The sequence below is a fragment of the Dermacentor variabilis genome, chromosome 9, assembly GCF_050947875.1.
Source record: "Dermacentor variabilis isolate Ectoservices chromosome 9, ASM5094787v1, whole genome shotgun sequence".
In the NCBI taxonomy this organism is placed as follows: Eukaryota; Metazoa; Arthropoda; class Arachnida; order Ixodida; family Ixodidae; genus Dermacentor; species Dermacentor variabilis.
The window spans coordinates 101,662,903-101,688,804 of record NC_134576.1 but is presented as its reverse complement, the minus strand read 5'-3'; the positions used below and the strand labels follow the sequence as shown (position 1 = coordinate 101,688,804).

The window sequence follows — 25,902 nt, the reverse complement described above, 5'->3', positions numbered from 1 at the left end:
GTAAAGATCTTACAGACTCTGACTAATCGCAAACGATGACTTAAGCGAAAAACAAAATCGCGCATCCTTTCACTTATTGGCCATGGAGCCACCCCTCCGCCGCACACTGCGCGGTACTACTGAGCGCGACCACATGACGCGCCAATGGCTTGCCTGGCTCCCTCTCCGGCAGATGGCGTCGGCTCCCGAGTCCCTTTAAAAGCCACCTGGAAATGGAGAGCGCGCGCCACACGACGGGGAAAGAGAGCGAGAGAGAAACAAAGAAGGAGAGAGAGAGCTAGGCCATAGTAGCCGACGTCCGTCGCCAAAGGAAGCGCTCGCGCGGGGAGAGCTTTGTGTCCCGAGCGCCCGGCGCGCGCCGTACGCGTCTGGTCGCGCTCGGCGGAGAGAGCCGTTGGAGGAGGACGGAGCGCCGCGACGCGTCGCGCTCTCCCCGAAGCCAATACTCGCGGGCGGCGCGTGCTAGCTGCGCATTGACCGCCGCCGCCACCGTGCATGCGTGGCTCGCTGCGCTCCTTGTTGCTTTGGTGACGCGTCGTCGTGAGCGTGTGCGCGCGCGCGTGGTTCGTGTGGTGGGACGCCCCGTGACAAGCGCGGCGGGCCCGGTGCACCATGTGAGGCGAGCATGCGTCTCGCCTTCGGAGCTCTGCTCGTCGTCGCCCTGTGGTCAACGTCGTCGTTGAACGGACTGTCGTCAAAGCCAGGTGAGAAATCGCGCCGCGCTCTGGGGCCGTCGTTGCGCAAACGGTGCGTGTTCGGCTTCGCTTCCCGAGTTCTTGGAATCGCCCATCAGTCGCCCTCCACCCTACTCTCTTTCTCTCTCTCCCTCTCTCTCTGTGACTCAGATCTCGCATGCGGCACTTGTGAGCTGTTGGTCGTCTAGCGTGCGTTTTTTTCCCCATATTCTGTCCCACTCTTCCTTCCTCAATATCTTTCTACCTCCCACTTTCACCACCCATACGGCGAGTTCGAGGTGAGCGCTCACCGAGAGACGCGTGTCGCCTCTTTCCTAAGAAACTGAAACTGAAGCACGCGTGTGTTGTCAAATGTTTAGAACTCTCGCAGCCAGCGAATCCGCGCTGAGAGGCGGGACGACGCGCTGCGACGCGCGCGAGCGCGCGGAACACAGACGGGCCTCTGAAGCGTCATCTTCGGTGACGCTCGCCAAACGTAGGATAGCGTACGGCACGCGATGACGGAAGGAAAAAAAAAAAAGAACCTTGAGACGTGGTTGGAGGCAATCGCGCTCCTGCGGTGACGACAGCGTGCTCCCTGGTCGTCAATGCCGAATCTCTGTGCTTGCATGCAGGGGGACACTTCCGCTGCTCCACTGCTGCGCTTGTGATGCTGTCTCGCGCCCGCCTTTCCACTGCATGCAGGCGCTCGGTTCAGCTGGGAGGGAGAGAGGGAGGGGACGCCCGTAGGGGATTGTTTTGCTGACAGGCGCGCGCGGTTGGGTGATCCAGTCTTGCGCGCGTGCTTATATAACTCAAAAGATATAGCAACGCTGTATTCGAGGACCGAAGCTGACTCATGGGTGCTGATGGTGCGGGCGGCCTGCATGCTCCAGATTTTCCTTTAGCTTACACGTTTCCTTTTCTCTTTCTATTTGTACGCCAGGACAGATAGAGGAAAGAGAGGGCAAAAACGTGCAGAAGCGGGGGCTCGATGGTTCAAATTTTGTTCGTCGCCTTCTGGAGCAAAGGTTTCTGTCGTGTCGGGACAGGCCAAGGTCGGCTGTCGCGCGTGCTATTCTTGCGAGATTGAAGACGCGCCAAAAGCAATGGGTGATGGCTGAAAGATTCAACTTTAATGGTGTTCCTGTGACGATAGAAAGTTTTGGGACCTGAGTGTTGGCTGTGCGCGCGAGACAGCCTGACATGCTGCGTATGTATATTTTGTGCTGCTATGTTTCAAATGTTGCTTTGTGCTTCGCGCGCAACAGTGCTTGAACAACTCGTGAAGGAAAATTTCTGTCGTACCGCCCAAATTCAACCGCGTTCACTGGGACCACTACAGCCCGATGTGTCCACAAGCTGTGTGTTTGCTGCACTGTAACCTACTGCAGCTTCGAGGGGCGGATTAATCGGTAATGCGCGTCATGAAAGTATAGTTAGTGAGATTTGAAAGACACCATAACTAGGTTGGTAGTCTGCTTCGGTTCGTATAGCACTCTATAGTCGACAGCTAGCTCACTTTATACAATTCTTCCTGCTGTCGCTCTCCGCATTCGGCCATGCAGCTAACAATGGTCACCTATTTCACCTGTCACCGCTATCTTCCAAATATACAGGGCCTGTTCATGTGCACATCTTTAAATCTTCATTGTTTTGCAGCCTTATCTCCTTCGATTCGAGACAGCAGTGATTGTGCAGGTCAGCGCTGAGGCGTCAAGCGAGAACAACAACGTTTTCGGTGTACGCTCCGCGACAACTATGGGGTGCTTTTCGCGCACCGAAATGTCAAGTTAACGCACGATATTCCGATAGAAATTATCATCATCATCAAGATGAGCGCGAGCAGTGCCAAAGTTGCATTCTTGCTCTCCAATCATGAGGACACGTTCAAAACCATTTCGCAGGGTTTCGCAGAACGTTGAGTTGATACACTCCGCCCCAATTGTAATGAGCTGCGACAGTTCGCAGGATAACCTCTGTGGGGCGCTGTTAAAGAGTGTGTGTGCACGACAACAATCCTCACACGTTGCATGAGCTACAGACAGCCATTACCCAGCACACTGCACAGATAACTGCAGCAACCTTCCACCCAGTGTCCAACAAAGTGCGGCATAGCGTCGTCCGCAGACACGTCTTAAAACTGGTGGTGGCCATCCTCAGCATCTGCTGAAGTGATCACTGCACTGCCTTAAGTAGAGCTTCTAGCTTTAAGACCACCATTTCCGCTGCGCAGCTACGTTCGTGCACCCCGTATTTCTTGTAAACGGACAATCGGTGCATGAAATAGTTGCGCAGCGTTAGCATTAGCATCTCCCGTAACTCAAGCGCACGGAAGTCGACCGCTCTCTTCATTGCCGTCGTACCATGCACTTTTTTTGGTGATATCGGTCTTATAAAAAAACGATAAAAGAAAAAGAGGCGCTACCCCGCTATGCAACGGCTTCGGCAACCGTACGGACGATAAGAGCAGGCGGCTGAAGGAATGCCGTCTCACCTATGCGTGCGAGCGGCAATGTCCGAGGCCCCCGGCCTTTCCATTGTGTGACAGCACAATAACTCGTACAGAAAGGGCATGCGTTTTCTTTTTTTTTCCCCAGTCTCCTCAACTCGGAACGCCTGCTGTCGTGGGACTCGCGCGTTGTTATTGTATAGGACGCCGGCGTGCGCCGTGTCTAGAGTTTGCGCGGGCTCCCCGGATGGAGCGGACCCTCGCTAGCGACCACGGTTGCTCGCTACGCGGTCGCGAACGCGGCCAAACATCCGTTGCAAAACATTCGCGTGTATCCCGAAGAGTGGAAACAACGGGAAGTGGGATAATGCAGATTTTTTTTTTTTTATCTTAAGGGGATGGCAGACATAATATGTGTCGTCATGGCTGAGGATGTCTCTTGCTTCGTGGACGAGGTGACAGGGTTAGGACCGGCATCCCTATTTCGGGTGGGATTTTAAAATTGAAAGCACGAAAGCACGCTAGTGAATGCGCAAGCCTCGAACGCGGAGTGACAAAGGTGATGTTGGAGAGCTTTGAGAAAGGGTAGAAGCAATCACCAAGAGGTAGCAGAGTGTTTTATAAATAGCGCTCCAAAGTTGCTTAACGTACCCGTACTGTGGAAGCGACAATGTTCGTGCTCAGGCCCCAAGCTGGTCTTAGGTTGTTTTGCAAAGGAAGTGGCTAACATGCGCTAACTTTGGGTGCGCCATTTATAAAGATCTCTAGCACCTTTATAGATGGCGCATCCTCTGCGCCCAAACTCGTCTCGGACTCCTTTTTTTTTTTTTTGCTTTTAGGCATGGCAGACAGCTGCTAATTTGGGCTCTGCCAAATATAAGGATCCCTAATGACGAGTGTCTGTCGTTAATCATGTAAACGAGCGTGCACAACGACTGCACTATAGGCTATGAGACAAATAATTTACGGAGCACATTCGCACATAGTATAAGTACATAACATTTACGAAGCAAGCAAAGAAAAAAGTGTGACTGCCTGTGTGGTGGTGATGGTGAAAAACTTTATTTTTGTCCGGCAAGTTAGTATAGGGTGGGCATCATCCTGCCTGGGCGTCTGCCACGAGCGCTTCGGCTCTGGCGGCGCCGCCGGCCCGGTGGACTGCACACAGTTGCTCTTCTGGGGCTGAGCTGTGCGGCACAGCATATACAAACGCACGCGGAGGCTTTCACTAAAGTCTGTCTCCCCGTCGCTACGTCGTCATCCCATTGCATTCCCAGTGCACGAGCTCTCGAATTGTTCTTGAGCCACATAACTTACATTCGTTTGTCTAGAATATAATTTATCCAGATATATACCACATTACCGGATTGCACTGTGTCCTCGTTTGTAATTGCCACCACTGGTCAGACTGCGACTTATTTAGTTTTTATGACACCTGTGTGAACTGCGGTATTTCTTGTTTGGCAACGCACCGTCTAATCAGATCACCAGTGAGTTGAGAGTTGACTGTCATATTCTCCGCTATTTGTGCCGTTCCTCTGCTCAGGCGGATGCTAGTGAAGTAAAAACGGTCGAGGTCGCCGAGCAGCTCCAATAAACATTACGCCATTTTGCTTGCCTAGGCACACGCTTGACGTTTAGCATCGCAGCCCAACAATTCGCGCTGATGTAGCATAGGGAAACGGATATTTGGCCCGACACGCGATCGTAAACGCGTGTGCATCTAAGCTATACTGGGATTATCGCCGCAGCATATGTTGGACACTCCTTTGGGGCCGACGCGAAGTGTGAAGGGCACACCACATCATCTAAGTTTCGAAAGCACATCAGTGTGTCGAAAGTACGTTGTCTAAAGCGGCGCAACAACCCCAGTCGACGTAGAGCCACGGACTAAAGGTCTTCTACTCTCCAAACAAAGCACATTCGTTTTTTTCGTCAGTACACAGTGTTTGAAGAGAAGCAAATGACACTGATAAGTGGCACCGTCTCAAACATTTAGCTCAATGTAATATAATTTTGCAGCGTTGCGGCTTCATGTACACATTCGTCTACACCAAGGTCAGAAATGCCATTTTCCTTTTCTGTTCCATTCGACTAAGCAAATAGTCGATCAATCAACAGCCTTGCCTTCCACGAATGCACACGTTGCACTCGCACCGCTCGCGCAAATTACGGACTATTACGCTCCGCACTGTGGTCGGTGCACCGGCGTGCCTGCAGTGTGCCGAAGTGGGCAATCTTCGAATTCGCGCCCATCACCACTGCAGTGCAAAAGAAGGACGAGCACTGCAATTACATAGCATTAACCTTGCGGACAGCGCACCACTTTTGCAGAGCCCGTCAGTTGCCTTCCCTTCCACTGGAATATTCATGCAGCGTGTACGATCCCGTGAGAGAGAGAGAGAGACGCAGAGAGACAGAAGACAGGAAAGGCCGGGAGGTTAACCAGACGCACGTCTGGTTTGCTATCCTGCACTGGAGGAAGGGGTATGGGGTCGAAGAGAGACGAGCCCGTGAGCGTAAGCAGAAAGAAAAAAAAAAGGGGAGGGGGGAGGAGGACAAGGACAACGCTTTCCTTTGCTCCACTACTCGCAAGCAGCTCGGAGCTTGGCGCCCTCTGTCCGTCGTGTCTGGCACTGCAACCCTCTGCACTCAAAGTCAGCACCCTCTCCGCAGCGGCGGTTATGCAACCATCTAGCCTCCACGTTTAAGAGGTCCTTCATGCTTGCATAGCATCCTCGAAGTACAGCTGGACGCCGCACCGATTTACATGCCCAGCGTGCTGCGTACCTGGTCCGCGAAACGCCAACGAAATACGCAGGTGCGATCGACGACAGGTTCCGGAGACTACGATCCTTCTTTTCTTTATCGTTTATTTTTCTTGGTTGCTCTCCCACGTCTCTCTCCGGGCTATACGAACACTCCACTCTCGTATTCACCTCACGCCAGCGACCTCACGACGTCATTTCGATTTCCACGGCCGGTTCAAGGCGGTCACATGCGTAACCAACGCGGAATACATGTTTTCGAAATGACACACAGCACGTATATATCTTGGGTCTTGCGAAACAGCGGCGTTCCTCGTGCCTAAGCAGCGCTTTCGGTTCGTTCTGGCCAATGGGAGCTGTGCGAGTAGGTATTTAGCAACGACGACCCGGTTGCGTACCCCGATTGCGTGTATGGGGTCGATCACCGGTAAGCTTGGCTTTCTCGGAGTCAGCGGATAGGGAGGGACCCCCTTGGCACTCCCTTGAATCGCCGCTGTTCGTTCGGACAGTCACTTCCAGTGCAGTATTTTCGCATCGCAAAACATAAGAAACAGAAAGGACCAAAGCATCACTACATTGCAATGCCAATTACAGACACCGTGATAGCCGTAGCCTTGATGGTCGAAATTTTGTGTCATCGTTCTGTCTGCGGTGTGGGCGTGGTCACGATTGACCACGTGGGCGCGCTACCTTAAGTAGTCTTGTGCTTTGAGCTCCATGGGTAAAAAACTTGGAGGAAGGCTTGGAATGGTCGGGGGCGGAACGGCTGCCTTTCTATGTGGGAGCAGTCTGATCACTAGGAAGCGCCATTATCGCGTGACTGGTCGAGAAGGAACTGTCGTAAGAAGCGTTCATCTAAGCAGCGGGTCGCACGAGCGGCATGCGAAGTATACTGAGAAAGTAGCTTTATAGAATTCCATAACGTTCCACATTTATAGCATTCCATAGCGTTCCATATTCACCTCACGGTGAATATAAAGCTGGATGCTGAAGCTGGTGTTAATGCTAATGGCTTGCGAAGGAAACCTATTATTTCGCCCTTTCTTTAGCCCGAAATGTGACTTTTCTAAGTTTCACACGTCCTTATTTAGTTGCGCGTATTGTACTGCTTCTTTCTTTTTCCAGTTTACTCTCTTAACAGCAGGTTAGACTACTTTTGCGCAACAGCCGAAATGCTGCATTTCTAGCGTTACTTTACGGCAGACCGGCATGCGTCAACTTCGAATTGCTTCGCGTGGCATCGATGGCTGAAGTGCGTAGGATCCACACACACACACACACACACACACACACACACACACACACACACACACATATATATATATATATATATATATATATATATATATATATATATATATATATATATATATATATATATATAATCATTGAGCGAGTAGCCTAAGGTGAAGTTATAGAATCGTATTTTTCCTTAAGTAAGCCACGTGAATGCACGAGGCATTGCTGAAGCCAGGGCACAGCACGAGAAACATAACTGCGCCATTTAACAGAAACGCGGAAGACTATAAGGAAGAGGTAAATGAAAATGGGCAAAGAAGAAACGACCTGCAGCAGGTGGCAGTCGAACACACGTCTGCCACGCATTGCGCGTGCGTCGCTCTACCGTTGAGATTCCGCTGCTGCCGTCCTCCCGTCGACTTTTTCGGGCGTATTATGTGCACGGGCCTGACACTTGCGGATGGAAGGACGCTTCACATCCGCCGCCGCGGCCGTGAGTGCGCTGGCTTATATTCCCAGTTGGAGTGACCGCATATGCTACATTTGGTAGCATATTCAGTAACTCTACTGCCAGACAACCTTCCAGGAGGCTTGTACTTAAAAGAAGACGGAATGATTAAGTGGTCAGCAGTCGAGATAAGTAAGGGACGATCAGAGTATTGGAGGGAAAAAGAATGAAACAGGGAAGAGATTGACAGAACCGAAGTCGTTGGAAGCGTAGCTAATGGTACAATATACTGACAGAGGTTTTTAAGTACGAAAGTCGAGAACAAATAGACAAAAGGCTCGATAGGGTTAGAGGTAGTAAAATCTGATTAAATCAAGCAGTCTAGGTGACTATTTGTCCCCGCCCCGTTTCAAAAGAGATGTCAATTAATCAATCAATGAATCAATCAATGAGTCAATCAATCAATCAATCAATCAATCAATCATTTGTCGTGTCCAGGAACAACCAAAAGTTCTGAGTGCTGGCGCACGCATAAACTGAAAAAAAAAAACGAAAAAGAAAACTGCAGGGGAATAAAAACAATATTAAAGAAAATAGTGTACATACAAGGCGCGAGGTGAATATAAAAGAGAAAGAAGGAGAAGGGCAGTTTAACAATATATTAAACTTTATGCCACAAGAACGCAAAGTTTCGAAATGAACAGTGACAGCGAGTTATGAAAAATATTTGAGATCGTGAAAAATAAGCGATCTAAAGTCCCAGTTATCTCTGGACCGTTGAGTGTTGGTGATGACATGCAGGAACATGGAAAGGTCTATGTTCTCTGGTGATCTTGCCCGGAATACAAAACATGATGCAGCTGAGTAGTTCGGGGTAGGTGAGGATACCGCTAAGGAGTTCGAAAAAAAAAAAAAGAAACAGAAGCTCAGCGCGATTACGTAGGGAGCGAAGTGAGGGCAGTGACAATAATCCGACAGTGCCAGAAGAAGGTCCAGAGTCCGTGTTAGCAAAGCTGTGATGATATATGCTTAGAAACGTTTTCTGCATTCCGTCTATAATGTCAGTGTTGGATTTAGAAAGGCCATTCCAGAGTACCGATAATAATAATAATAATAATAATAATAATAATAATAATAATAATAATAATAATAATAATGGCTATTTCTAGTACTCATAAACAGATACCTAACGAAGTAAATGGGACGACGGTCGCCGCGATTGCTTCATTAGTAAAGGTCCGCATGCGTAATGCGGAATACGTTGGTTCAGCTCCCGCTAGCGGCAAGTTATCGTCTCGTCCACGCATACCTTCCTCATTGTTCAGTTAAAAATATCAATTCAATCAAATATTCGAAATTCAATTCAATTTTGAACAAAGGAACAGCCGATCTCCCCCATGCTTACTCTGGCTTCATTGCCTGCTGGTTTCAATCCGTGAACGCACATTTTCGCCGTGCCCCGATATCGAGTTAGCAGCAACATAACCGTATACAGCTTCGCACGGAAGCGCAGTGCAGACGGGTACGTCGGCCAAAGAAAGACGTTACAGACTACAGGAGTCAGTGGCCGTCGTTAATCGGATGTGGAAGCAACAGCAGCACCATGCAGATGCGACAAGTGGCAGCGCTGTGGCTATAGGAGGCCCCGTTATGAAGAGAACGCGTATTTTTAGCAGAGCGGTGCGTGTTCTCATAAGTGTCCGTGATACCGTCGAGTGTATCGAGCGTCAGTGTGTGTGTGGAGAGAGAGAGAGAGAGAGAGAGAGAGAGAGAGAGAGAGGAGGTGGGCATGTGAGTGAGGGGAGGTGTCCAATAGTCGAGTGGTTGCCCCCTAGCGTGCTTACCGCTCCTTCGAGCACCGTATATATAACGCGTGTTCGGAAATAGCGTGTCGTGCGGTCCGTGTGCGTCGGACCCTGCATCGTATACATCGGGAAACCGTCGCGTGTATCTCTTTTATTTCTTTGTTCCTTATTACATTCTATATAGAATAAACTGAATGTAATGTGCGAGCGAGAAACGTGACGTTGCTTCATTTAAGAGCCTCACGCCACAGCGTTCGCGTAGGTAAAGGGCGGCTTCACGGTAAGCCAATGAGATCACCATTACGCATGGAAGTGTGGCTATTGGAATGATTTAAGGGGCTGTAGAAGTGAATAGTGCGTCTAGTTGGTTTTGGTTGAGGCTGAACATTGTATTATAGCTCAAGAAAGAACAGACACGGACGAGCTAGTAGAGGACGACGGCACACAAGCTATGGATTAACGCATGTCCTGTGCTGGGGCGCTGTAACGTAAAGCTATTCCAAACTGTCCCTATTCTATTTCTGCAATCAGCCCTTCACGATTTGTCAAACATTTCTCAGGTGACACCCGCCACGCCTGTCTGTCACGCGACGTCACGAAAACCGCGAGAAGTCCCCATGTGATAGGCCATGTGCACGCTGGTTATGCACGGTTAGACCGAAAAAAAATTCCGATTCTACGTCTTTTCAGCCATTCGCCCACCGATATTGGTCCATAGCTTTCTGGGTTGCACCTACTTCGCCTGTCTGTTACGTGACGTAACAAAACCGCGAAGGCTCACGCGTGAAAATGACGTGTAAGCAATAAATATGCATTAATCTGAAGAACAAAACGATTTTTTTAATACCTGGAGACTGCCCCGTTCCGAAAAGAATAAATGACGGCTGCCCACCGACCACTCTGACAATGGCTACATTCGGAGCTGCCGGGGACGATTGATTTATTTGCGTGAAATAAAAATTTTCGCGTAGTAGTATAAGACTGTCGAACCACTGCGGCGTGTATACGACAGCGCTCTGCCAACTCACCTTCGCCGAAGACCCGTTTTAGGGGCACTTTTAACGTTCCGTTTCACGCCGCCGCGATTTTCGACCAGCGAGCGTAAGCCAGGCAAGGGGAAGCGGACCAATCGCAGCTAACGTGAGTTATGCAAGGGAAAGCGGACCAGCCGCAGATGACGGCACCATCCTCCTAATCCGGTTCTATCTAGTTCTGCTGCCCTATCTCTTCCCCACAGAAAGCCTCTCCCCTTCTGCGTACTTCTTGCATCTTGTCAGCCAATCAGATAAAAAAAGTCAGTCAAGGTAGGCAGTGTTATTGCTTTGAAAGCAAACAAATGTGACCTCCTATCAGCGAGGAGAGTGTTTGATTGGGCTGTTCAAACAACGCTGCGGGTCACCGCCCGATGCTTGCATCGGCGGTTTCTAACTTTGACGTCAGAGATTGGAATAAAAACAGTCTAGAATAATTTTACGTTATAGCACCCCTGTTGTCCTTCGTTCGTTCGCGTATATATCATCCACTATGCATAGCGGAAGAAGGCATGAACGAACGTAGGGACCTTGTCATGACAATGTTAATGCGCCTTTTGCTAAACAAGAGCGAATGCAGTAACAGCTAGCTATTGCTAGCTGTTACTGCATTCACTCTTGTTTAGCAAAAGGCGCATTTTCAACGGCTGTCGGTGCCGCTGACGAAGGGGTTAGCGCTGTTTGTGGGTTGCAAAATATTATATATGTTTCTACGGGCAACAAAACTTTCTAGTTGAAAGTTCGCCAGCTGTCCGTAGAGTTGCATGTGTCAGATGTGCTGAGCAAGCCGTGGCGGCAATATTGCGAGCTATCAGTTGAGCCGGTGGCAACTTGCCTGCTATCATGTCTTCGCTCACTACGTCAAGTCATGAAAAAAAAAAGCGGTTCCGACTCGCTGGTCCGCGATATAGTGGCCGAGGGACACGTGAGGGAGCCGAGATGGCTTGTCGTTTACACGTTGATTTTCTCGGTGATCGCAATGGTTTCTTCTCTGTCTAAATCGTGCGGGCTTTCTGCGCTTGCAGCACTACGATTTCGTAGCGGCGCCTTTTTCGATCCTATTTCTTTTCGTGCTTCGTCAGTTGTCGGGGATGACGTTCCACCTGCGTTACTAGCGGGATCAGACGGCCGTGAACGGTGGATGACAAGAGTGGCATAGAATCGAGCGGAAGGCATCACTATACAATATGGCCAGCTTAGGTGTCGCACATCGCGATGTATGCACACATTGTAAGAACGTGTAGCCATATAAATGGGGCCTGGCTGCCGGCACTCCGGTGACACGACTTCCCCGCACTGGCGCCCAACGTGGAGCTCGAGCCCTCGACCATGAGATTAAAATGAACGAAAAAAAAAAAAACTGCGCGGACCCGTAAACGGGGACAGAAGCAGTGACGACACCACAGCGCTGCTGTCTCCGATTCCCTGTATGCGCAGTTTTTTTATTCGTCAAAGAATCAACACGCTCGAGCCTCTCTACTAAGTTTTAGAGTCTAACGCTACTGGCCCCACGAACTTCGTATAAGGAAAACGTCTGGGTCGTTCCGGCGGGCTGCGACTGTTCAGGGCGGCCGCGTCACGACTTCGCATACCACGATCGTGAATGTTTTCCCAGCCGTCCTGTGGTTGTGCGGTCGATGTGGATCCGTTGCCAGGACACCTCCGGCGGCACGCGCGCTGCAGCCAAACCTGTGTGGAACGCTCGTGCGGTCGAAGCGGACCGGCGGTGGCCCCTTTGCCGGAGAGGCCAGTGACACCGCGCGAGAGTCGCCCTTGACAGGCGCACGTCTTCCGGCCAGCGCCTCGACCGTGCTTGTCCATAGGGAGAGGGGTGCCTTCTCCCCCACCTAAGAGAGGAGAGGATAAAGTTTAGGGGGAGGGAAAGGGGGGGCGTGGTTGTCTGTCCCGTGCCGTACTGTTCGGGGCCACCACGACGACGACTGGTCTGCGTGGGGAGGTCCGGTGGCGATTCGTCCCGAACCGCTGCGTCGCCGCGATCTCGTTCGCTGCGAGCGCGGTTTTTACGAGCTCGATTTTGGGATCGCTTGGCTTGCCGTCCCCGTTACCTTTCTGAAACGACGCGCGTTGCTGCACCCCCCTCACCCTCCCCCCCTCCTCCACCCCGCCACCCTCCCGGCCTTAACAAGTCGCCGTCCGGCTCCGGACCGATCAATAGAGGCCTGATTACGGTGGCAGCGAGACAGGAAACAGAATGACACACACACACACACACACACACACACACACACACACACACACACACGCACACACACACACGCACACACACACACACACACACGCACACACGCACACGCGCACACACACACACACACACACACACACACACACACACACACACACACACACACACACAAACGCGCGCGCGCGCACAAACACACGCACAAACGCGCACACGCACACACGCACGCACGCACACGCACACACAGACACACTCACACACAAGAGAAAGAACGAGAGAATGCAAAATACGGCGAACGTAAACATGCGCGCGCGATCAGCGCGCTTAGGAGTCAAATGTCAGATCTTTCTTTTGAAGCAACCGTCGACAACGTGGTGCTGAATAGAGCGCCAGTCGCATGGAGACAGAAAAATCTTCATATGCCATAGTCTAAATATAAATTACAGGGAGGCCTCCTCTCCGCAACGTGGAGAGGCTGCCTCGTTTTCCACCGTGTTGGGGTGTGGGGAGGAGGGCGGATGGTGTACGACATAGTTATTACGCGGTTTTTTACCCGATCCACGCTGTGACGCAAAACTACATGAAAATCGGCGAAAAGTTACATAGCGATAGCAGCATTTAGTGAAAAGTTGTGTATACATACATAGTTGAGAGAGATGACCATAGCGTCTGAAAACATTACTTCATTTTTTTTTTCGTATTAGTTTCTAATTTTATTCGTGTGTTCTCTGATGTAGGTTCGGCAAATTTGTCTTGCCTCTTCGATATTTATTTCACATTGCAAATTGTGTGTGGAACAAAACAACCATTCACAAGTTGTGAACAGCTCTCCGCAATTAGTTTGAGCACGTGCTCAATGGTCGCAAACATAGACGACGGACAAACTGAAAGTCTGTTGTTGTTGTTGTTGTTGTTGTTGTTCTATAAGATAGGTAATGTCCAAATGGCAACCCTAGCGATGGCTCCGTCGGAGTAACAGAAGTCAATACCGGAGGCGATGCTTTTGCGTACTGCAAGTGCCGGAAGCAATTGCGGCATCCGGAAGCACGTCATGGTCGCCAAGTTTGGACACCACCTATACTGAAAAATCCACTCGTGAGCGGAGGCTTGGTAAGGCAGGAAAAATGCAAAAAAAAAAAGAAGAGCGAAGGACCGGTGGCGACGACGCAGTTAATTTCCCGAACCCGATCGTTGTGACGTCATGGATATTCACGTCGTCTGCTCGAGTTGCTTTCTTTTTACGGGTAAAACGAAAAACGAACATTGCAGCTTTGACCTTTATTCTTTTCATTTTCTAATTAAGAACCTATTGCCGCGAAGTTCAGGAACATAGAGTTTTGAACTTCTGAAATAATACTTTATCGTTGTAAATTGATTTAGTGTTTTTCTTTATGGGGTCTCTTTAAAAAGTCTTCTTTTCTTGTTCTCTGTAGCTTTGAATTTGCGCTGCCGTTCACACACATTAGAGCTTTGATAACCTACGGGCTTCTTACGCGAGAATGAGCAGAGTCCCGGGCCGCAGTCACAAACGACTTACTCTGTACACCATCTATCGTTGAACAACAGTCCGTTTGTTTGTTTGTTTGAGCGATTACATGCAACACGTAAAAGATGAAAATAAGTTTGTTATAGAGAGAAAAGAGTCTGCGACTGTAAACGTTGGGAACACGCCTTTTATAATAGAAGTCAGAACCGCAACGCTGTGGTCTATAACAGACTTATTACTTGCGAAGGCTCAAAAGGGTAAAGAAAAAAAAAATTTTTGTTAGGCCTCGCAGTGGAGAGTACTCAACAGTTATAGGCCTCATAACAGATATGACTTCGGTACGGTTCCCGCATTTTCGACCCTTTCCTGTGTACTTTGGATCAAGTGTGCTACCGCGATTTCAATCCCACAGGTGTGTGTGTGTGGAGGGGAGGAGGAGGAAGAGGAAGGGAGCCTCAAGGATTCCGCAGAACCACGATATTTCATTTCCTTTCGGCGTGGCTGCCCCGATACACGGCAGCGACGCGCGGTATCCCTTTGGCGTGCTCGACCTTCGCATCGAAGACGACTCTATTGTTTGAAACCGCCGAGCGAAACGGTTTCACTTCGTCGCAACACGACCAAAAGCAACAGAAACAACAACAAAGAAGAACAGGTGGTTGCAGGCTCCGGGAGCTTTATACCCTGGCGGCCGGCTACATAACCCAGCGGAAGCTATAAAAGTGCGCACCACGGAAGGGCAGACTAGCGAGGACCGGCTTACGTGTTACAACTGCAGCTGCGCGCACAGCGGCGACCGTATGTATACACGTATAATGCGCAACAGCTGCAACGCACGCTTGCACTCTCTGTAAACTCGGGAAAAAAAGTTGAAGGTACGCGTTATGTTATGCGTTAGCATAACTAGCTCCTGCATGCGGGACAAAAGCGGAACGCCGAGGCGCAGTTCTTTCTTTTAAGAGAAGGCTATGTGCAACCGACTCAGGACCTACGCATAGCTTATGCATACAAGAAGCCGGACCCTGAAACGCTGTTTCCGCTCTCTTCGTTGCCGACTCGAGACTAAAAGCTTGTGCTCGCCTCGGTAAGACGAAAGGGATCACCAGGTCCCTAGCAGACCCGCGTATGTCGCCAACGCAATCTGCATGATTTATGAGAGAAATGCCTGTACCGGGAAGAGAAGCGAGCGTTTCTTCAAACGTCAGAGTGGGCGGCAGAAGTAGTACAGTCCGCGCATCGCGCTATATTTCTCTGCGCCGCGACAGGAGGCGGAGGTTGCTTGGGCGGCTATTCTAAGCAGGAGCGAAGGGACAAGACCCAGTTCGCTCCCGCTGAGTTTGGCCTTTTTCTTTCTTCGGGCAAATCTCTATACCGTAGCGGGCGAGCACACAAGTTTTCACGCATGGGAGGCGCGCGATGACAGCTAAGGCTGCTGCAGGGCCAGCCGGCAGGGCACGGTCTTTTTTCTTTTCTTTCTGCTCCGCCGAGGACAACGAAGTGTGAAAAAAAAGCAAGATGGCCGCGGAGAGAACAGACGCGCAGACGACGAGAAAGAAGTGACCCCGCGTAGAACAGAAGGACTATAGGGTATCATAGCGAGGCGGCAAGTCGGTGGCATATTCGCCATCTTTGTGAGGATAAAGGAAGCATGAGGCGCTGCCCTTAGATGTTCTGTTGTACGGCGCGCACGGGTCCGCAGAATAAGCGAGGAAGACGCGCGTCCTGCACTTCTTCGCGACCAGAAGAAACCCGTTCCGGCGCTTTTGTTTCCCGGTCAGGCCTGCCTGCTTGCTTGTCTGCTTGCCCTGCGAGGAAAAAATGTCTCGCTTGGCTGCCGCTGCTCGCTGCCTGCCTCGGCTGCCGTGCCGAAGAAGAAGACGTTGCCTTCTCGTTGCACCCGTAGGCGTGTTTGCGAAACGTCTCAAGCGCGCCAGGCAATGGGTGCGAGTGGCACCTGGATGCCCATTAAATATCGATACAACCGGAGGCGAATTCACGATTCACTCTCCGCTCGGCGCGGGCCGAGGCCCTATAGCGTTTCGAGCGCCTGTGGTGAGGGGGCAGGTTTGAAACAGCCGGGTCATTTTTTTTTTTTTTGGTCCTAAACGTCTTTATAAAGTCGCCGATGCGTTCATCTCGTCTTCCTGCTCCTTGTCGGAAGTCGAAAGATAAAAATTATTTCGCGCGCATCCCGGAACGTGTGGTGCAGACCGGGTCACCATCTTGTGTCGGTTGAGAGGGTTGGGGTCACTTGAACCACGAATTGGCAGGTCAAGCGTGTCTACTTGGGATATATCGTTGGCGACAGCTCGCCGGACGACAAAGGAAGGACGATGATGACCGGGCAGGACGATTCGCATGTCACGGAACCACGCATCGAAGCCTGGGCGGGACAGCAATTCTTATTATGCTACGGCTACCTTGTTTCCGCCCAAAAAAATATGAGGCTGATGAACGCGGTAATAATGGCAACATGCGCCACAAAGCCTGCACGTCACAAAATCTCAAGTATACCTATTATTTTACTGCTGCAAAATATTTGGCTAATACAGGCTCTGTGTTTGCTCAAACAGTCGGACTCATGAGATCCTCACCGGAGTCAACAATAACAACGTTGTTACGACAATGTTGTAATAACCATGCAAGGTCCGTGTTCCCTGCCGTTGGGCGCCGGCATGTTAAAAAGACTGAATCAGTATCAAAATTCGCTGCTTGGCCTCTCCATGCATAAGTACGGGTTCTGGTGTACGCCATCAAATAATTGCTGCAAGAGGATGCTGAATCTCTTTGAGCACGTTCTCCTCTTCTCTGCAGAGGGAAAGTATTGCAACTCGAATTCATAAAAGTGCTCCGCCAATCTTTAATAAGGTCTCATTCTAGGTCGATACGTAACCTATCAGTCGATACGTAGGTAATCAGTTATTGTCAGCCAACTTAATTGAAACAGCAGATGACACTATATATCGTCGTTCTTGCACTCTCATTCTTCGATCCCTGTCAGAAGTTGACATCACAAAAGTTGTGATGTTAGAATCACTCACACTGTTCTATCATATTTCTTTCTTTATGTATTGTGTGCGAACAGTGTGACTTATGCGCAGAAATCATGTCCCCCGCTATTGGTGTAAGTCACTTCAATACATAGTTAGTCTGAAAAAGAAAGTCGAATTACCATGCTCCCTGGTCTTAATCGATTGCACTAGGTATGCGCACCAGTCGCACAGAGCACATCAAGAGCTAAGCCACACGCAGCAATATCTAGTTCCACAGGTCTGATTTCAATAACATTTTCTCGACGAACGTTTTATTGCGTTATTTTTTCTGCATACCACCTGGACTTTCAAAGACTTCTGTCAACTCCTGCACGTGAATCTGCAGCCACAATTCAGCCATCGATAGTCGTATATGCATTCTGTGTTTTTCGGCAACCATTACTGTTATACATATATCTCAGTTGCACTGGGGCGCAGACTTCATGCCTCCATTCGTCTTCCGTGTTTGCGCAACGTTAATCTCTGGAACTGCTTTCACATGGCGATGTCGCGACTGTAGGCCTGACTGGTCCTCCTTCGCTGATATACGTGCAGTGTCGCTTCTGCCTCTGATAACAACGACAAACAGCGTCCTCGCCCATGCAGGCCCGGTCCTTGGGCACGTACGACCGTTTAGCCGACGCTTCGAGCATCTCATTTCTGTCCTGCCGAGAGATGCCGAGATGCTGGCGGCCGTCGAGGGCTTGCCAAGGCCGCCGCACACACATCGCAGCACCCATGGCAGCTTCTTCTCTCATTTGTGATTTTCTTTTTGCGCCATCTTCACAGGGGGAGGCGGCGGGGGGGGGGGGGGTAGGGGACGAGCGCGTAGGACTATTCTCTCCGGAGCATCGCGCCGGAGAGAGCCCAACCGGGCTCTCCCGGATGGCTGGAAAGAATGCGTGCGGAGTACATCAACTCAGTGGCCGCCTTGGGCGCTCGAAGAATCAACATCAAAAAACATAAAAGAAGAAAAGGAAGCTGAAGAGAGCAAGCAGAAACTGGCAGAGAAGATACGAACGGCTGATTCGAGTGGTGCATAGGGACCATGAAGAAGAAGGGGAGGTGAATTCAAGCAAGAAGAAACGTTCTAAAGCGGAAGTTCGACGTCTGCAGTAACCATATGGGAAGGCTCGCTATCAAGCTAAGGACGCGTCCAGGGGGAGAGCGCGTGTGTGGCCGGGGCGTGTTGTGCAGTATCGGTGGGCCCGGAGACTCCGCACAGGCGAGCATGCCGGGTCGTCTGGCGACCTGCATTGTGCCGGTCGTGTTCGCGTGTGCCCAGTGCACGTAGGGTTGTTCGCTTCGTTTTTTTTTCTGTTCTTTGTTTCTTGAAGGAAACTGCCACGGAACGTTGCTCCGTTGCGCCACTCCTCTTAACCATTACGGCCGAGGGAACATGTAACGCTGACTTCAGGCTGTTGCTAACTTCTTTGTTTCTCTCTCTCTCTCTATCTCTCTCGCTCCGTCTACCTCTCGTAGACGAAAGAGTGTGTGATGAGAGAGTTATGACGGTCTGGTGGAGATGAGGACGACAACCGTTGGGAGCACTTGGCCGGTCGTTGCGCTCAAGCTAAGCACGCACGTAACCGCATGGTCTCGAACTCAAAAACGCTTATTTTGTTATCATTGTTCTTTTTCTTAAGATAAATGCCGCTTAGGCGCAGGCGCTGCTTCGAACGTGTCCCATAAGCTGTTTTTTGTTGTTCCAAAGTGGAGCAGGCGTGTAACTTGACTGTAGCCTCGAACGCAGTGTAGATTCGGTGAATACCTACCCGTCCAGGTAACCATTATCTGACCACGAGCTTCGGGAATGTTTTCCCTTCGAGATTAAGGCGTTAGCCGCCGAAGCTGCTGATATTGTGCCCCGTAAACGCTTAGCTTTGTTCGCAAGTGCGACAGATGGTATCTCGACTGCATATTCAAAATGAGTAGTCTCCGAAGATCTCCCCTGTACGTTTTCTTTGGTAAATGTCATCCCGCCACGCCTTTCTTTCTGATTCTTTTTTTTTTTCATCGATATAAAGGGTTTAGGTATACTGGAGCTGCTTATAGCGTCTCCCATAACAGCTTAGTTGTTTTTCGTGGGTACAGAAGGCGTGTAACTTGGCCGCAAATTTGAACTAGGAAGATATACCCGTATCCTTTCTCTTCAGTGACTGTTATCCAACCACGAGATTCTGGAATGTTTTCTTTTTCTAATTTAAGCCAGCCTATTTGTCTCGTAACACCAAACCTTGATCCTAAGTAGAGCAGTCACTTAACTTGAGGCTAGTTTCGAGCGCTAATATAGTCCCGGACAATCCGTAGCCCACTTCATTTCGCTAATGATTCTCTGACCGCGAACGTGCGCGCGCGGCGCGCTGGTCTTTGGTCACACTGTACGATATTCTACGTGCAAAGTATAAACATGCAAAGTCGGGGGTCTAGCTTTGCCCGGCACATTCTGTTGATTGAAAAGACCACGAGCTTCGCTATAGACGCTCACGCCGCGCCACATTCACTTGGTTCGCGCTGCCCATATGTTCTTTTTTTGTATATATATATATTTTTTCTGTTTCGTTTGCTCAGCTATCTAGGTCGAGGTACAATCGTCCTGCGTCCTCTGAAATGCCGACTCGTAGGGGTTCTCCCCACCACTGCGTGCGGTGTCCAGGGTTCCCTTTAGAGCGTGAAAATGGGTCGACCAAATGGATCTGACGTAAAGCGGTAATGATAAAAAAAAAGAAAGGTATACGCCACGACCGCACGTATAGACGGCGCTGAGATGCAGTGTCAGATGACGTCTGCGCAGTGCACTCCATTACGCTTGGGGTCAACAGCCGCCGCGTGGTGGCGCCAGCGTGGGGTGGTGCGCTCGGCGGCCGCTCTTCGCGCATGCAGGGAGGACGCGCGTACGCTCACGATCTGGCATTCCCACAGTCGATCATCACCGGTATTTCCTCTTTTACGATGCTCTGACTCTCAACCCGTTTCTTTTTGTTTCGTTTGGAACCCACTACCGCGCCGCATATGGCTTCTCCCGCCGCGGCTCCGTTATCTCGAGAAGCACGAACTGGGTAGGGAAGAAAAAGAAAAATGCCGCGTGGGCTGTGCGTTTGCGCGCACTAGTTGCCGTCTAATCACCCGCAGAGACGCTAAACGCATGTCTGCCCGGACCAGTATGCATCTTGTACTCATTATGTTGCTGCTTTATAAACACGGCTGGAAGCAAGGCTGGAAGACACGGCATCAGCAAGGTGAAGAAAAGTGCTCCGAGTTTATCCTGGTGAAGATCCTCTCGGGAACTCGTCACCGAACGATACCGTGAAGACTATAGCAGCAAAAGAAAAAAAAAAGGGAACAGCAACCTCGCCGTCTTGAACGTCTGGACTAAGCAGTGGGCTCAAACAGAATTTGTTCTCGAAGACACGGCGTCGCTAAACCTGCCAGAGTCGTACAGGCAGAGTCGAAGGCAGAGTCGTGCCAAAGTCGTAGGTTGTCGCTAAACTTGTCACAAAGCATGAGTATAATGCTTGCCAGTTTCATACGTACCGGGGAACGTGGGAAGGTAATCAGGTATTCAGGTAATTAGGTAATAAGGTATTCTTGCTTGCATTTGACCATAATTGTCGTTTCCACTTATGTGGACAGTACAGTCGCTTCATGTAGAGTTCATTCGATATATATTAGCGCAATAAAGGCCAACATGCGTGGAAAACGACGGGGCAAGTACTATAGTGACACCTTGAAAGCGCGATGACTAACAGCGGTTGATAAAGGGATGACGATCTCTGGAGCCAACTTTTTGACGAGTACGCTGCAGTCTGTTTTGAGGTTGTTGCCTCGATTAAGAGAAACCAATTTTGTCGCAACGTTGACTATAAAGCACGGTGCTATAGAGATCGACCTACGTTGCTGAGCCAATATTGATAACTTCTCCTCCATGTTCCTGTGGTTCTCAATTTTCCTTGAGAAGAGAAAGGCACAAGATAGTATTGGTAGTATTGATTAAGAACACGTTTTTTTTTTCTACTTTTATGCGTCTTCGTTTCTATGGAGACTGGTGTTGGTCTTAGCAGTCCTTGATACAACTATAAAGTGGCCCGCTGCATTAGAAAAGTAGTTCGTGAAAGTTTGTTGATGGGTGACTAACCTCTTCATAAATTCTGTCGCATCAATGCTTTCAGCTCCTGTCCCCTTCTATTTTCTGTCGGCTGTCATCTTTACTAAGCTAATACAAGGCAAGTTAGGTTTGACCAACTCCGCCCGGAAAGAAGCAATTTGTGAGTCAACTGCGACGATCAACCGTTTCATTTGAGTTCGCTCACCTACCGTCACCTGTTCGGAACAAACCTGTCTTCGAACGCAAAAAAAAAAAAAAAAAAGAAAACGTGGTTGATTACAGAAACTCGCGGACCCCAGCCCATCTACTCCACCTTGCCTAAATAATAACTGTTCTCGTCCAACTTGCCACATTACGCTTGCGAGGTCTGCTTTGAAATGGCCTGCAGAAGACCTGCATTGTTATTTTTAGTTTCTTTTCCTTTTTGTCTCGCGGCAACGTGTCTATCCATTCGTGCTGTTCACAGACCTTGGACATTTCGTGGACGAATCGAGGGCGCGACATAGGGCGAGTAGTTTGGAGTCGCTCCTCTCCGATGTAGAGTGCGCATCAGTCTGCAGACGCAAGACATTATTCCTTGGCCCTACTCGAGGACAGCGGCCACTCCTCCAAACTGCCACTTGGTGTCCCCCGTAGCGATGTCACTGGCTGACGGGGAGGTGTCTCCTAAGGGGTCAGTCAAGCCGTCTGTCTCAAGGGGACGCGACCGGTCTTTCTCTGGGTTGTTCTAAAACGACACGAGCAGCACAGAAGGAAAACGTGCGCGGTTGCGGTAGCAACATCTTTCTTTTTTTCTTGCTTTCGTAGAGATGACCTGTATAACGCGCAACTAGCTTTGTAGTTCAAGAGGTCCTGCCGCCCTTTATGGACTCTTGGTACACGGGGAAAGCGAGTGCATACGCCTCGTTGACATCGAGTTTTCTTGTTCCTTGCGTGTACAGAGGGTGAGATAGGTAACATGGCGCCGAAGCGGTCTTCGCTGAGGCCGAAGGCTGTTCTGGGGAACGCCAGCGAAGGAAGGCACAGGTCGCACGCCTTTGCGACATCAGGTTTTATATGTACCTTTGCTTTCGCGGCGAAGATAACACGTTGTACGGGGTCACAGCTGTCGTATATAGCCGGGACATACACCTATCTCCGCTGCAAATGCACGCTCGAGGAAAAGGAGCACGCGCTGTTTGCGACACAGAGTTTTATGATTTTCTGTAGTGGGGGGGACACTTGCAAAACGCGGTCGTGCCACGAGTCCTACAGCTATGTACTAAGCTGTGCGGCGAGTGACGTAGTTCAAGGAAGCGACCGCAGCTTCCTTGAACTTGCCTGGATGTTGTCGTCTGTTTGCCGAGGTGCGTCGGGTTGAAGGTCGGAGACGTTTCTCGTCTAGTAGAGTTTGCCGCCGGTCGAAAGAAGGAAAGACCAGAAGAGGGCGGTATATATGCTCTCTCAGAGGGCAACTGATACACACCCTGTTCCACAAGCACAGGCACAGCAGGATCTCGCTAAACGCGTACGTATACTTTGTTGCTTCAGACCGCGGGCGCGTCTCGCCCTATCATCTCACCGCCTTCCACGGGCGTTATATGCAACCCCGTCTTCCCACGCGTTTCGCTCTGCAGGAAGGGAGCCTTCGGGAGAACGTGTTTGTAGGAGTATAGTCCGTTTGCGTCCGCTATCTCGAATCTCTTGAAGAAGGAAGAAGCTTCTAATTTCCTCGGTGAACTATGCATCGCGCTACATTTTGAAGAAAAATAAAAATAAACTTATTTGTGTTCTTACTGTTTCTGTGTCTGGAACAATGTTCGTTCATATCGAGCATTTTGCAGCGATAACTGCTTTAAGATTTTCAATCAGTTTCTTCCCCGTTCTGTCGTTCGCACGCAGCCGTTATCGGAGCTTTCGCTATCGGTCGAGTGGCCAGCCAGTGGGAGTGCACTGGGAATGTATTTGGTCTATACGGGCTTAGAACAAAGCCTACACTGTGTAATATAGTCCGTTCATCGGGTAGTCAGAACACGTTTTCTCTGGACTTCTGCGCGTGGGTACAAAGTGTGCTTGCTGCGGCTATCACTGTAGTGCCCTTGAACGGGTTCTCACGTGGACTTACAACAGCCCAGAGAGGCCACTGCGGCTTCCCCCAGAGATCTGTCAGTGAGGAAGGTCTATTGTCTGTGACGTGGAGTTTCCTACTAAAATTGCAAGAGGGAACTTTAGAGCTGCGACGTTCAGCTACCATCGGAATGTTGGGTGTTACACGGATTTCTAACTTCTTCGTACTTGTGGCTTCAGACGTTCTTGTGGCGTATTTTTTATTGCTCTTTAGTGCTGTAAATTTTGAAGCATTCATGTATTTACAAACACACGGAGGGAGTAAGCCAATGTGCACATGAATAATCGTTACGAATTGTCGCATCTATAACGCTATATATTGTTCGATGTTATCGATTTACAAAGTCACGAAGTTGTTGAAACGGACTAGGTTCAGGCATACCGATGTATTAAACCATCGGTTTCCGCGCTGCCTGTGAACCTACGCTATTGGAGCTGCCATAGACACTAGCCTTATAGGTCTTTATGGTAATGTTTGTTGTAAACTAAGTGGTCTATAAGTTTATAGTTTCGATTACGGTTATACAACTGCTGGCGGTATATGCTACAGTGGCGACATCTTGCTCGCGAAGGCCACGTCACAGGTTTGCTGTTACACAGTTACATGATGCTCCGCTCGCCCGTCACTGACATATGGCTTGCTTTTCTAGCTGATAATTCTGCAAACTAGCCTGGTGGGGTGTTCCTTCGGGATCCTGAGTGTCAGGGGCACATAAGCCCCATGCCTCCCATACAGCATCGCGGCTCGCTTGAACACCACATCAGACGGAGTGAAATATTTCAATAGGCAGAAAAAAAAAAGGACGACACGGTTGTTGCATGAGCCGCTCAATGAACTGAAAGAGACGGCTCTCCTGATTTCAGGAGTGACTCAAGTCCGCTTCCCTCCAGCACAAGATCTTGGATCTCAGAGCCGTGCATGGTGCACTGTGCGCGCGTTTATCGTCGCACGAGAAGCGACCTATAAACAACAAAGGGAGTCGGGAGAGGTCGTATACAACGCGTACGAAACAAACAGCGCGCACGCAATTAAGCAATAAAAAGCGGATGATACAGCTGCTAGCTGAAAGCCCGAGCGTCATATATGTAAGCAAAGTGTGTAGGTACGCATGAAATTTATATCAGCAAAAAGTATAATTTACAAGTTGACAATTCGCAACTTTTTTTTTTTTGCAAACTTGCGAACGTAGGTGTTTTCTGTTATGTAATATCGCGGGATGTATTTTCCAGGTATGTATTACATTTACGTACGCACTTACGTACGTACATACGCACACGTGCGTACGTTTTGAGTATGTATGTATGTATGTATGTATGTATGTATGTATGTATGTATGTATGTATGTATGTATGTATGTATGTATGTATGTATGTATGTATGTATGTATGTATGTATGTATGTATGTATGTGCCGTATTTTCGCGATTCTAAGCACCCCCCTCTATTTCCGCGAAAATATTCGGAAAAAAGTTTGCGTGCGAATCTAAGCACCCCCCTATTTGTTAGGAGGAGCGCGTAGCCGAGGCTGCCAATCGCGCTTGCTCACTCTGTCATCGAGCCGGAGCCGTCGGATAGACCGAGTGCCGAGGTGGCACGGCGTCCGCGCCGCGAGTACGCCGTACAACCGGACTGTACGGCTGTACGGCGAAAGCTGCAGAAAGCGTCCCCATCAACCATCGCAAAGTGGATTTCGGATGCTTGGAAGCGGGTCCAAGTGGACGTTGTGGTCAAATCATTTAAGAAGTGCTCGATCACAAACCACTTCGACGGAACGGAAGACGGCCTGCTGTGGGACACCGAGAGCGGCGGTTCAAGCGGTGCGACGAACTCGAGTGGCAGTGATAGTAACTAAGCATCCGACAGAAGCGGTGGGTTCACTGTCTGCACCGATTTTTGTTTTGGATGTTTGCAAAATAAAATTTCATTTCTCGCACCCGTCTCGTCGTGATGTCGCAGCGAAAGAAGGAGGGGGAGGGGTCATTCTAGATTTTTCGAATCTAAGCACCCCCTCACTTTGGGCATTGCGATAGTGAAAAAAGGGGGGACTTAGAATCGAGTAAATATGTATGTATGTATGTATGTATGTATGTATGTATGTATGTATGTATGTATGTATGTATGTATGTATGTATGTATGTATGTATGTATGTATGTATGTATGTATGTATGTATGTATGTATGTATGTATGTATGTATGTATGTATGTATGTATGTATGCATGTATGGTGTTCTTTGACCACATTCTTTGACCCTGAAGCAGCGCTGCTTGCGTACTGTGAATGCGTTGGTCGTTTCATGCGTAACCTTCGTCAGCTAGAGTAAAATGCAAAGCGTATGGCCAGGCAAGCACTTTTAGCTCTCATTATTGTATCTCTCTCGCTCTCTCTTATTGAAACTTTGGCTTCAGACTCTCGTGTCCGATACGTTGGCTCCATGCTTAGTCTTTCCTCCTTCGCTCACTGTCGGTCACTTCAGGACTCTGAACTTCCCGCGACCTGTCCCGTGACCGCGTCTAGTTTGTTTTCCCAAATAAGCCTTCTTAGTTTGCCAGTCGGC

General features: G+C 49.6%; 1 protein-coding gene across 1 annotated transcript in view; it reads left to right on the top strand.

The window, feature by feature from the left end:
* The first annotated feature begins 305 nt into the window (after window positions 1-305).
* The window catches only part of LOC142557184 (uncharacterized), a 109,571-nt gene continuing 83,974 nt past the window's right edge, over window positions 306-25,902 (top strand). Inside the window, exon 1 of the mRNA XM_075668856.1 lies at window positions 306-704. Coding sequence (XP_075524971.1) covers window positions 626-704 — 79 coding nt within the window. The 5' untranslated portion in view covers window positions 306-625. The remainder of the gene's footprint in view (window positions 705-25,902) is intronic.